Source organism: Carettochelys insculpta, chromosome 5 (assembly GCF_033958435.1).
Source record: "Carettochelys insculpta isolate YL-2023 chromosome 5, ASM3395843v1, whole genome shotgun sequence".
Classification (NCBI taxonomy): domain Eukaryota; kingdom Metazoa; phylum Chordata; order Testudines; family Carettochelyidae; genus Carettochelys; species Carettochelys insculpta.
This window is the reverse complement of record NC_134141.1, coordinates 107,340,712-107,353,450: the sequence shown is the minus strand read 5'-3', so window position 1 is coordinate 107,353,450 and position 12,739 is coordinate 107,340,712. Positions and strand designations below refer to the sequence as shown.

Below are 12,739 nucleotides of genomic sequence, written 5' to 3'. Positions count from 1 at the left end.
GCAAGCAAGTCTCAAAGGCTATGTATACAAGAGAGTGTTTTTCTGGAAAAACTGGGCTTTTATTGGAAAAACCTGCAGCGTATCTATATGCAGAATGTACTCTGTGGACAGCATGCTGACAAAACTCAGCACATCTGCTGGCAGCGTTATACCTCGCTGGTTCCAGGTATAATGCCTTTCTCCACAGCTTTCTGTTGACAAAACAGCTGCGTAGATGCCACTCATTCCCTGGGCAGCCCTGTTTGCAGAGCTTCCAGTCAGCCATTCTGTCGGGAGACAGCCAAGCAGTCTAGCTGCTCCCTGTCAACAGAGGATTGCTTTTTCAATCTGCTTCTGTGTGTAGACATAACCTGTGGACAGAAGTATTGCCAGGAAATTCCTTCTGACAGTGATGTCTGTTGACAGATGCTCCTCATGTAGATCTAGCCAAACAGTTCTACTCTACTCAGCATTTATCAGTCAGGTCTCTACTGGAGTACTGTGTGCAGCTCTGGGCACCATAATTTGGGACAGATGTGGAACCAACTGGAGGAAATACAAATGAAAGCAACAAAAATCATTAGCATTTTCATGAGGAAAGACTGGAAAAAAAAGCCTGGGTGTGTTTAGTTCACAGATGAGAAGGCTGAGGGGGGGATATAATAGTTTTCAAGTATGTAAGAGATTGTTATAAAGAGGCAGGTGATAAATTGTTACCAATATCCACCGAGGACATGACAAGAAATAATGGGTTTAAGTTGCAGTAAGGGAGATTTAGATTAGACATTAAGAAAAGACCCCTGCCTGTAAAGTAGGTAAGCAGTGGAACAAATGGCCTACAAAGGCAGTGGACTCTTTTGTCACTGAAGGTTTTTAAGAACAGATTAGAAAAACATGTCAGGGATGGAATACCTAATTACTTAATTGTGCCTCAAGCGAAGGGGACTGGATTAAATGACCTGAAGTCCCTTTTAGTCCAAAATATCTATGATCTCTGAGTACTTCGCTGGCTTGGAGCAGATGTGATTTTGTTAACTGTATGAATATAACAGCAAGATCTTCCCTAACTGTTAGTGTCATTGTTATTTACATCAGAATCCTCATAGTAACTGCAATATTTCTTGAAGCAGGACCTAGACAAACCATAAAATGTCAAATTGGGGTTTCTGATCAACAAATAATTAATAAGTCAGGCAATAAAAGAGGACTAGAGCAAGGGTTATTTTTATATTTAAACACTTATAGGAAGAATGGTCAGTGTCTTAAAAGGCCTACTATAAACTTGCTCTTTTTCTTTCCTAATTTTGCCCTACCTGAAAGCAAAACGTGAAGTGACACAAAAGCAGGTCTTTTAGGGTTAGCAAGTACTGTGGTTATTAATACGTGTTGTTAATGCAATATTAAGTCAGGTCAGAAACTTTGCAAGACTTATCAGAAAACTTTTTAGCTGGGCCTCCACATGCTCCTCCTTCTGGAAGGGGCACACTAATGAGCTAACCAGAAGATGCTAAAGAGGTGCGGATGCAAATTTTTCATGCTTCATTAGCATATCAGCACATGGTTCAGAGCCCACAAGCAGCTCTTCTGGACTCCGAAGTACACGTGGAAATGTGCACCCGCAGAGATCTTCCGGAAGCCACTCCCTCCCCAAAATTTTGAGGAGGAGGGTTTCCCTCCAGAAGATCCCCGTGAGCCATGCATCTCCATGTGTACTTCGGAGTCCGGAAGAGCTTCTTCTGGGCTCTGAACCACGTATCAATATGCTAATGAAGCATGGAAAATTTGCATCCGCATATGGCTAATTCTTGCCACGTGAACTTCTAAGTTAGCAACTCTGAAGCGCTGGCAAGCCGTTTTGGGAGTAAGGGCACTTTGAAGTTGCACAGGTACTTTGTAGTGGCTGCAGCTACATGGCATGCCAGTGCTTCGAAGCTGCTAACTTCAAAGTTCCCGCAGTGAGAATTAGCCTAATGAGGTGCTGCATATGCAGCGCAGCACCTCATTGCTATTCCCCATTCAGGCTGTTCGCCATGTCCCCTGCGACGAAGGGGGCTAGTGTAGACAAGCCCCTAATGTTTTTTGACTGCAGCTGAATAATGGACAACTTAGTGACCACCTCTACTTAAAGATACCCTTTTTCCAACACTATTCCTGAACAGTCAGTGATTTTATGAAAGAATCTTTTGCAAATGTTGGTATTTGATATCATACCATGACTGGTCAGGAAAAACAATAGATGTGGAACTTAGCTATTAGGAACAACATATCTTATCTTACAATTTTTTAAAATTAAGAATTTATACTAAATATAAAAAACTCTAAAGATACTTCAAGCCCTCAGTATACTGTACAGTACAAGAGACCCCACCAATATGAAAAATTCCAGTTAATTTGATAACGCATTTTATATTTTTGTCTCAAAATATGGTGTCTTTTTTTGTTCGCACTAGTAAATTGTTTCACCCTAGAATATGTTGCATTTAAATAGAAGGTAAAGTTTTAAACATGGACCACACCTGGAATTCTGGCTGTCAAATGAAACATTAAAACTGCAACAGAAGTCCATAAGAAGCCTATTTCTAGCTCACTGTCATCTTTATATTGGAGTCTAAGGACAAACTCCTCAAAACTCTAGAACACTGACATGTATCTGAACACTGATATATGCACTCCTGCAAAACTTAATAGTTTCAGTGCACAAAAACTTGTCAGTGATAATTATTTATTCCTTTTTAACTAACCCCAACACAGCTAATGAAAGAGAGCTAACTCATGAAAAATCCCACACTTGTAATTTTTAAATTACAAGGTAGCTAAAGACCAACATTATACTCCCTCTGTCCATGTCAAGCCTTCTCCTACTTTACTTTGCAATAATTTGTCTCCTCCATAAGGATGTTACAACGTGCATTTGTTATTTCACCATAAAAAATATACTATTTTTCTTTAAAGTAGTGAAGTCAGAACCTCACAGCATGTCTTCACTAGAGCTAACCTGCGTTCTCACTCAAGTTGTGTCCCTAACAACCTTCTTCTGTCTGCCACCTCTGTCCACCCACAAGAACTCCTGACCAGGTTACTGGTACTTCTAACTTGGGGTAGCTGGCCCATCAAGGACTATAGGGCAGAGCCATTAAGTGAACACTTCACCGCTTTCTAAATGTCATGCGGCAAAAGCTGAACCTAGAGAGGAGTTAATGCTAATAGGAAGAGGGAAATGTGGAGAAAACTTCTCCAATACAACAACCCACTCTATCCAAGGCATTTGATGTGAGATTGTTAATTTTTTTATAGCGTTATGATCTTGTGAATTCAGCTCTGAAGTTGACACTGAAAACAGTCACAATGGAAAAAAAAGCTCTTCTTCCTGTTGCTCACCAGGAGACCACAATCAATTCTAACTACACAGTCATCAAGTCCAGCACAGAAGCACTGCAACAGTTTTTAATCTAAAATGGTAATCTGATCTCTCTCAGATGTCTCAGTACACTATGCACTGAGAGAATATAGTCCAGTGCAAGGTCACTGAACTGCTTCTAGTTTGAAAAGCTTCTGTCTCTTTTGTAGCCATGCCCTCTTACAGAAACAGTGAAACTGTTCACAGGGGTAGATGAAACATGTCCACAGAAACCAGACCAGGATTACTGCTTATTGCCTGATGAACTAAGGGTGATCATTAACTGCATCATATGTGGAGACAAATGAAACCCCCACTTCTTTGCTTAAACCAGGTATGGGAACCTCCAGTATATCTGGATTGAGCCAGTTGTGATCCTCAGTGCTTTCCCCCCCTCCCATCCCCCAGTGCATAAGCACCACAAGTCTATGAGCAAGGTCAATGAGGTTTGAGTTGCTGGGGGCGAGGGGGGGAAGAATTAGGGAAGAGATTATGTTACTGTCATTCATACTCAAGACACTCAGAGCCAACAGTAATAGATGCCAATATAACAATCTGGGCAAATACTAGATCAGGGAGCTTTGAACCACAAGAAGGAGGCATTACTTCACAAGGTGTCATGTATTTATGAACTGTCAACATATTTCTTTAAATCTTTGAAGTTTTATGTTGCAAATCAAAGTACTTAAAATGAATTTGTGTCAATACTGTTACAAATTATACAATCTGTTAAAGGTAATGGAGTATTTATTAGTTATCTTAACTGTTCATTTCAATAACCCAAGGTTTTCCCCCTTTAAAATTGTAATGTTACAGCTATATCATTTGCGTAAACAATTTTGAATGAAAATTAAGTAGAAATAATTGATGGACAGTAGAAAAATATACACTGCTGTAAAAGTGAAGGAAATAAGAATACTTCCTACTCCATTATTTCTGTGCATAAAATTTGGACACTTAATCCTTGTTTCCTTCTCTGCCTTAGGTTTACAAATTTCCACTTCCAGCTAGTTTACGTATTATATACTCAAAATCTTACTTCATCTCCCATTTAATACATTTCTATGTTTTTTAAAATCACCTAGTCACAGTCTTGTGTATAAGCTTATGTTTACACTATGAGATAAATTCGATTAAAATCAATTTTGTAATGCTGGGTTTTATAAATTCAAATTTGAATAGCCTCTCATCCCCACAAAGTCCCAACAAAATCAAGTTAGTACTGCCATACTAAATCACCAAACATCAGTTGTTGCAGCAGTGCATTGTGGGAACCTATCCCACAGTTCCCTCAGTCCCACAGCATTAAGGGTGTTTTCGCTGGTGCAGTATGGAAAAAAAAAAATACCCTGCAAATGGTTGTGGGTATGTAATGTCACCTTCCCACATTGCATTGCCCTCATTCCTCTCCTGCGGAAAGCAAAAGGCCATTTTTTCAGAAAGAGAAAATCTTTGCAGTCCTGCAATCTTTGCTGTGGGGGAGGGGGTAGACTTCCCCTGACAGTGACAACCAGCCCCCAAAATCTTAAATTTGCGGGTTTCCTGCTACCTTACTTCCTGCACACCTGGAGAGCATCAAAGATGCAACCTGCCAAAACTCACAACCGTGGGGCATTGTGGGATACCTGCGGGATTCCTCTGGAGGCTAATAAAACAAATTTAAACAGTAGCTGTTTCTACACTACCATTAATCTGAATGCTTACATTCAAATTTCCTCTTAATCCCACTTGGCTTGTCAGAGTTAGAATATCAACTGTAGGGCCCCCTAAATTTCAAATAATGGCATTTGATGTGTAAATAGTCAATTTAAAATTGAGCTAAATTCCCTAGATTTGAAATTATGCTGTAGTGTGGACATAGCCTAAGTGATGTTATGAACTGCTACACGCCAAGAGACTAATCACGAACTTCTTGAATTCAAGCCCTAATACTTAAAAAGATTTAATTCATCTTCCAAATTGGTACTTTTATTTACTAATGTTACATTTTTAAAATAATTTTGATTCACCCATCACATAAAGAATGTAAATATTTTGATATGAAGTGACTGTAATTTGTTGCTAATCTATATTCACAACAATATATATATAGCACATTTTCTGTTCCAGTTACTTTTCACTTTTCGACATCAATTCTAATGAACTGAGGAACTCCCTAGTTTATTTTTCCTCTGACAGAAGTAGTTTTCATGTAATGTGTATCATTTTTCTTTTTCAAAATTGTATATTTAGTTAGTGTATTCAGGATACCAACAGCGTAGGTATTTGTCTAGTAGTTTTAAAAATCTGTACTGAATTAAAGGGAAAGATGCCCCTAAGGACTTGATTGGTTTAGAACTATTTAGTTTTTCTCTTAGGCTGAAAAGTTAATTTTGCTTTGGAAGTTTTTATGTGAAGATTTTAAGCTTTAAGTCAGATTCTTAGATATTCAAAATATAAATTAAGACAGATTCTAGAAAGAAATGCAGACAGTTACCCTTGTACCTTCATCCTTTCCAGTGAAGTGAATGGACTTCACATAATCATGAAGTATAGACTACAAGGCTCTTTTTCCAGACCTAGCCTTAAAGCTGTTCCAACTTGTCAGAGTTTTGAGGGCTTTTTTTTTTTTCCTTAATAGACCTGGAACAGTCTGACTTGTATTGGCATGAAATATTTGTGTTTGATGTATATACTTACTACAAAAACTAGCTACATTAGTGTACCTTTAATATGGGATATGCTCCTTTTTTGTATGTAAGAGTATTAATGCTTTATCATCCACTTTGCATCTAGTTCATAACTGCTACCTTGGCAATCAGTTAAAGTCTTAAATTTCAAATCTGCGAGTCGGTCTTCAAAAATTCATGGTTTTGTTCACCTTTCTTGAAGACCTGCTGATTGGTATGTCCTCGGTCCAGCTATTAAATCTTGTATCCTTACAGCAACAGGACTATCAAATTTTAATTAGTTTTATTCTTTCTGAAATGTCTGCAACCCTAATTTTTGAAATTATACCCTCCACTAATGCAAGCTTTGTGTGTGTACGTGTTTTGTGTACCTCAGAGACACACTTATAATAATGTGGACCATTTTAAACGAGACTAATCAGTTATGCAGGGTTATATTCATTTTAACGTGAAGGGCATGTTAGTACTTTTGCTGGACTGCACTTCAGCACCAAGTCTTTTTCATATATTGCAGTGACACACAGTAAGGCTGTGTCTACACTTGCATTCCTCTTTCGACAGAGGCATGCACATGAGGGCTTCTTTTAAAAGAAAAGCAGTATAGACATGGCTATTACAAAAGTAAACCCCATCTTCAAAAGAACCCTTCTTCCCATAAAAAAATGGGAAGAGGGGTTCTTTTGAAAATGGGGTTTACTTTCAAAAGAGCTGTCTACACTGCTTTTCTTCTTTCAAATGAATATGCAAGTGAGACCCTAGATATGTAAATATGAACCTCATTTGCATTTCCAATTTCCCTCATTTGCATGCCTCTTTCAAAAGAAATGAAAGCATAGACACAGCTTAAGAGTGCTCTAAGAGATTGATTTTTAGAGTCTCATCCTCTTGTGATGGATTTTTTTTATTCTGACTATGTTTCTCACATATTTAAGGTCTTTTTGTCTTAAAATGTCTTGTATACAAAATTTATGCAAAATACTGCTTACTTCATCTCTTCATTTTACATCCATATCTGTGAAATCTCTCTCTCATTTAGAGAAAGGCAATTTCTGCACTAACATATCTATGAAACAATTCTTGCATTTTGAGGCTACCACATAAGCAAACAGGACTGTTTCATCATTAATTCCTATGATCCTATTTATAATTAGTTACAGGATCAATGTTTAAAGTCTCATCCTCTCACAATGAAGGACTTCTCCTGAGTACTTCAGTGGGAATCTCCACCCACACTCTTTCAAGTTTAAATTTTGTCATCTCTAAATTCCTTCCACCACACACAAATGAAATATTTTTGTTAGTCTACAGTTCAATACTGCAGATCTGTGAGATTCAGTAATTTGGAATATATTTTAAAGAACAGTTTTGTTTTTTATTAGAATAAAGTTTGTCATTCAGAATTAAGAACAGCATTTAGTTTTTCTTCTGGATAATGGATTTTTGCTGTTTTGTTGTGAAGTCACTTACAACTTAGACTAATTGTTAAGTACCACATATGCTTACTGTGCATACATAACAACTGGAGCAGACCTATCAAGTCTCACTTATAAAGGGAGCGAGCTTCGATGCATTAGAAGCTGATATTATGTTTTAAGTTTCAATTTTATACTTCCAAAAGAGGATGGAAGCAATCATCTCTAATTTCTAATATCCATTCTTCTATTTTGAGTTATTTCAAGAGTACGTTTCACAGTCTCTGTTTGTGATAAATTTTGGAAAACACCAACCATGGGGGATTTGGGATGATTTCAGTGCTCCTGTTAAAAATAAGCCTTCCTCAAATCACTTGGTAAACTTAGGCAAATAGTTATATTTGGCTCACCTATATGAACACATGATCATATTTGTATCACATTACCTCAACATCTCTCACCTAGCAATAAGACATAGGTGGCTAAAACAAAGACCCTTAAGGATAGACCTAGTCTTTACTATGTTTATACAGCTTCTAGTAAAAATTAGTATTTCCTCCTGATTAGTGCCCTTAGGTGCTGCTGTAATCATAGGTGCTGACTCTATGGGCTTCAACAAGCATGGGGGAAGGGAGGGGTCAAAATAGCAGGTGCTAAGCAGCACCTGGCAGCCAGCACCTCATTCTTCCCCTAGCAGCCTGCTGACCAACTCCACCCACTCTGCTCCAGCATCTCCTGCCCACCAAGAAATTACACTCAGGAAGCTCCCTGAGGGATACGGGAGTAGAGAAAAGAGAGGGAATTGGGGAAAGGAGTAGAACGGGCAGAGCAAGGACAGGAAGAGGCAGGGTGAGGACTCTGGCAAGGGGTGGAGTGGGGGCAGGACCTGGGACAGAGGGGAGGGATCAAGATGTAAGACAAGCAAATAATTTAACAACCCATGAGATCACATAATGAAATTTTACAGCTACCAGCAGACAGTATTTGATAAAGAAATCCTATCTAAAAAACAGTCCATACTTATGATCATTGGCATATCAACACCTTACTTAAGTGCTTTGTTTTTCATTTTGTAAGCAATATATACTTATGCGCTAAACTCCATTACAGGAACTTCAAATTTCACGTATTTGAGTAGAGTGGAAGGATTTTAAAGGGCCCTTTCTCTCTCCCTTTTCTGCAAGTTTTTTTTTTCTTTCTAATCATGTCTCAGTAGAAAATTTACACCCCATGCCCTATGTTCCTGGTGCTTAAACTCTCCGTGACTGACGAGCTCCCCCCGACGGGGATGGGTTCTGCAGGGTAACAAAGCTCTCCCATCACGTGTCTGTATGGGCGTGTGTGTAAATAAAATCCCCTGTCTCTGAGGGAATGAGAAGAGGAGACGGCGCTGTTTCCCTGGCGTCGCAGACCGTGAGAGGCCATTTTAATTTACGGGCCTAGGCATCTGCTGCTCCTCCTCCGCACGGAGCCCAGCTCCACCCCCCCATCCACAGCACAGGCTCGGGGAGGCCCTGCCGTGCACGGCGCGGGGCAGAGGCATGCCAGGCACACGGGGGCCGCAAGGAAGCCCACATGGGCAGTGGGAGAAGAGCCGGTGGGGGGCGCGCGCGCACGAGGGGGCCGGGTCCCAGGCCCGCACGAGCCGGGCACCAGGAAGCGAAGGGCGGGGCGCTCGGTTACCTATACTGGGCAGCAGCCCCGCTATGGGTGAATCCAAAGTAGTTGCCGGTGGCCATTTTGGCATCTTCCCCCAGCCGGCTGGGCACTGCGACGGCGAAGCGGCAGCGGTCGGGGCCATGGCGGGCGAGAGGGAGAGAGAGAGAGAAATGGAGAGCGAGCGAGATCAGACACAGCGCCTCAGGCAGCCCTCGCGCGTGGCGCGCCCGCCGCACCCCCGCCGCCGCCGTTACTCACCATAGGTGAAGGAAACTACCGGGCATATGGGAATCATGGGTCCGGGCTGGAGGCAGTGGCAGTGGCAGCGGCCGCTGAACTCTCAACTCTCACCCCCCTCCCTCCTCGCCGTCGCACTCTCTCCCTTCCCCCCCACCCACCTACGGGCTCAACAACGACCAAGTGATGCGAGAGCAGGCCCAGCTGATGCGCGTGCGCCGCATGGGCACTAGGGGCTGATGGGAGACGTAGTTCCCATTCACGCTGCCGTTGCACGCGGTGCCTCACGGCGGGCTAGCAGGTGGGCGGGGTGGGGCAGTGGGAAGGTTGCCGCGGTGAGAATACGTGCGCGGGATGTGCAGCGGCTAATGGGAAATGAAGTTTTTTCCCCTTTCGCCTCCGTTCAGCGTCAGAAGACGCAAAGTAGTACATACAGAAAGAGGCCCTTGAAGCTTTATACGAACAGTCCCACATATACTCCGGCCTTTCCATTGCCCCGGGAAAAGGCGTTCATTTGTTTTGCATTAACACTTTTTTATACACCTGTAGTTCCATTACAACTCTCTTTGTACAAGTGCACAGATTATACATTACATGCTCTATTAAAATCTAGCAAGAGGAGCATGTGGCACAAGGTCAGGGGCTCTCATATCACTATATTTTCACCCATCTCTTCTCTATACAGATACCTCAGCTTTTGGGGATCCATTCCTCTGAACAGAAGATTTCTCCACCTGAGGGAGACCAGACCCAACAGATAACCACTTGTATCCTGATCCTGCAATGAGCTTCAGGTGGGCCCCTGCCTATGGCTTCATGGAGCTCCTTTAAAATCAATAGGATACTGGGCAGCTTCAGGGGTCTGCCCATAATGCTCTGATCCTGCAGATTCCTTATATCCATGAGGGGGTATTGCAGGTACTAACACAACATGGCATGTAAATAAAACTCCACATAGTTGAATGTCCCTTTGCAAAGCTGAGGTACAAATTCAACTAACTACTCATTCCTCTCAATGGATCCTTAGCGTTGATTCACCATGAACACTTCATCAGTTCCCAACCTTTTCCAGATGGGGACCCATTTTGACAATTCAGGAAGACTTGGTGACCCAAGGCAAGTAAAAAATGGTGGTGGGGGGCAGTGCCATAAGTGGCTAATTGTGCACATGCAGCAAGAATAGAAAACTCTGCCCCCTCATATTTATATATTAAGGGTTATTCCATACAAAGGGAAAATACATTAATAAAATAATAACAGTTGCAGTAAGGGAAAGACATCCTCAGATCACTCCCTGCTGTCCCTAGCTGAAACCCCACACTCAGAGACTGTGGCCACACTTGGCCAAAACTTTGAAATGACCATGAAAATGGCCATTTTGAAGATTACTAATGAGCCGCTGAACTGAATATTCAGCACATCATTAGCATTAGGACACTTCCAGCCGCAGTGCTTCAAAAGTGCTGCTTTCCAACACTCATCGCTCAGCCTGGCTACCAGGGGGTCCTTTTGGAAAGGACCCTGCAACTTTTGAAATCCCCTTATTCCTCTCAGGACCGTGGCCAGAAGTGCCGTAATGCTAATGAGGCTCTGAACATTCAATTCATCACCTCATTAGTGATCTTTGAAATGGCCATTTCCATGGCCATTTCAAAGTTTTGGCCAAGTATGGCCACAGCCAGAGGCTGTGTCTACGCTTGCATTCCTCTTTCAAAAGAGGCATGCAAATGAGGTAAATCAAAAACACAAATGGAGTAAATTTGCATATATGACCATTTGCATATTATTTTGAAATAGCTTCTTTCAAAAGAAGAAAACCAGTGCAGACATTGCTCTTTCGAAAGTAAACTTCATCTTCAAAAGAATCCTTCTTCCCATTAAAAAAAGGGAAGAAGTGTTATTTCAAAAATGTGGCTTACTTTCAAAAGGGTAGTGTCTACACTGGTTTTCTTTTGAAAGAAGCTATTTTGAAATAAGAATATGCAACTGAAGTGTCAGATATGCAAATTTGTGCCTCATTTGCATACCTCTTTCAAAAGAGGATTGCAAGTGTACACACAGGCCAACGCTGGAGGGGTTGGGGGGGCCAATCACAAACAAAAAAAAGAAAACTGAGAAATCAGCTACGGGGGGGGGGGGGCAAAACAGGGCAGGAAGGAGGGGGGCAAAATTACTGCCAGAGACTATTAAGTGGCTTGCCTATGAATAGGAAAGACATGGAAGCTGTCTTTGTAATGTGTAAGGCAGGGGATATCCAACTTTCCCCCCCACTCAGGGCCACATTGAATTTTTTTAAATGTTCCAGGGTCTGAACACAAAATAACCCCATGCTGCCACCACCCCACCCCCAGCAGCCCCAAACCACCCCCAGCCTTTGACACCCCTCAGCCCCAAACTACCCCCAGCCTTAGACCCCCCCATACCCTCAAACTGCCCCCAGCCTTAGAACCCACTCTGCAGTCCCAAATTGTCCCCAGTCTTAGACACCCCCTCCCACAACCCTAAACTGCCCCCAGTGTTAGATTCCCCCCTGGAGCCCTAAACCACCCCAGCCTTAGACACTCCCCTTCCTCCTGCAGCTTCTTCACCAGGGATGCTAGGCTGGGCTCCCCCAGCTCTCCTGATCCCAACAGGTAACAGTTGTTAAGACCAACTAACTCAATTGTTAAGCTTTCAGCACCTAGGCATAAGGTAATCGCTGTCTCTTGTGACAGAGACAGCTGCTGTCTCCAGCAGCTTTCTCTATTGATAGATATCTGCCTGAGGCAGCTGTGTTAAGAAACTGCAAGTGGCTTCTTTAACAGCCACATGCAGTTGGGAACTGCCCAGCTGCCAACCCTTAACAAATCTAATGGTGACCCATGTTTGGGTGCGGACCCATAAGTTGGGAATCAGTGGGTTAGAGACAATGAATATAACCACTTTTGGCAAGTCTCAGAGAAGTAATCATCCAAACAGAAAAGCAGTCCAGTAGCACTTTAAAGACTAATGAAATAATTTATTAAGTGATGAGCTTTTGTGGGATAGACCCACTTCTTCAGACCATAGCCATACCAGAATAAATTATTTTGTTAGTCTTTAAAGTGCTGCTGGACTGCTTTTTGTTTTGATAGTATATAGACTAGCATAGCTACCTCTCTTACTATTCAGGAGTAATTGTGTTAGTCTCTATCTGAAAAAATAATGAGAAATCCAGTGGTGCCTACAGACAAACAGATATATTTGGACATACTGTTTTATGTGTAAAACAACAATTTGTCATATGCATAGAATCAAATGCATGCCTATGAGCACCTTTGTTAGGAAGCCTATCATCCTATGATTGATCAAAAAAACTAAGTCTATACATTTGAGACTAAATTCACCATTTGTATAATTGTAGTGAA

General features: G+C 41.7%; 1 protein-coding gene across 3 annotated transcripts in view; it reads right to left on the bottom strand.

Annotated features, from left to right (window-relative positions):
* ZFR (zinc finger RNA binding protein) overlaps positions 1-9,489 on the bottom strand; it is a 47,618-nt gene extending 38,129 nt beyond the window's left edge. For all 3 annotated transcript variants that reach the window (XM_074995700.1, XM_074995701.1, XM_074995702.1), the window contains exons 1-2: positions 9,375-9,489; positions 9,141-9,225 (exon numbers count right to left, since the gene is read on the bottom strand). In XM_074995700.1, coding sequence (XP_074851801.1) covers positions 9,141-9,225; positions 9,375-9,411 — 122 coding nt within the window. In that variant the 5' untranslated portion in view covers positions 9,412-9,489. The remainder of the gene's footprint in view (positions 1-9,140; positions 9,226-9,374) is intronic.
* Between the last annotated feature and the right edge of the window lie 3,250 nt (positions 9,490-12,739).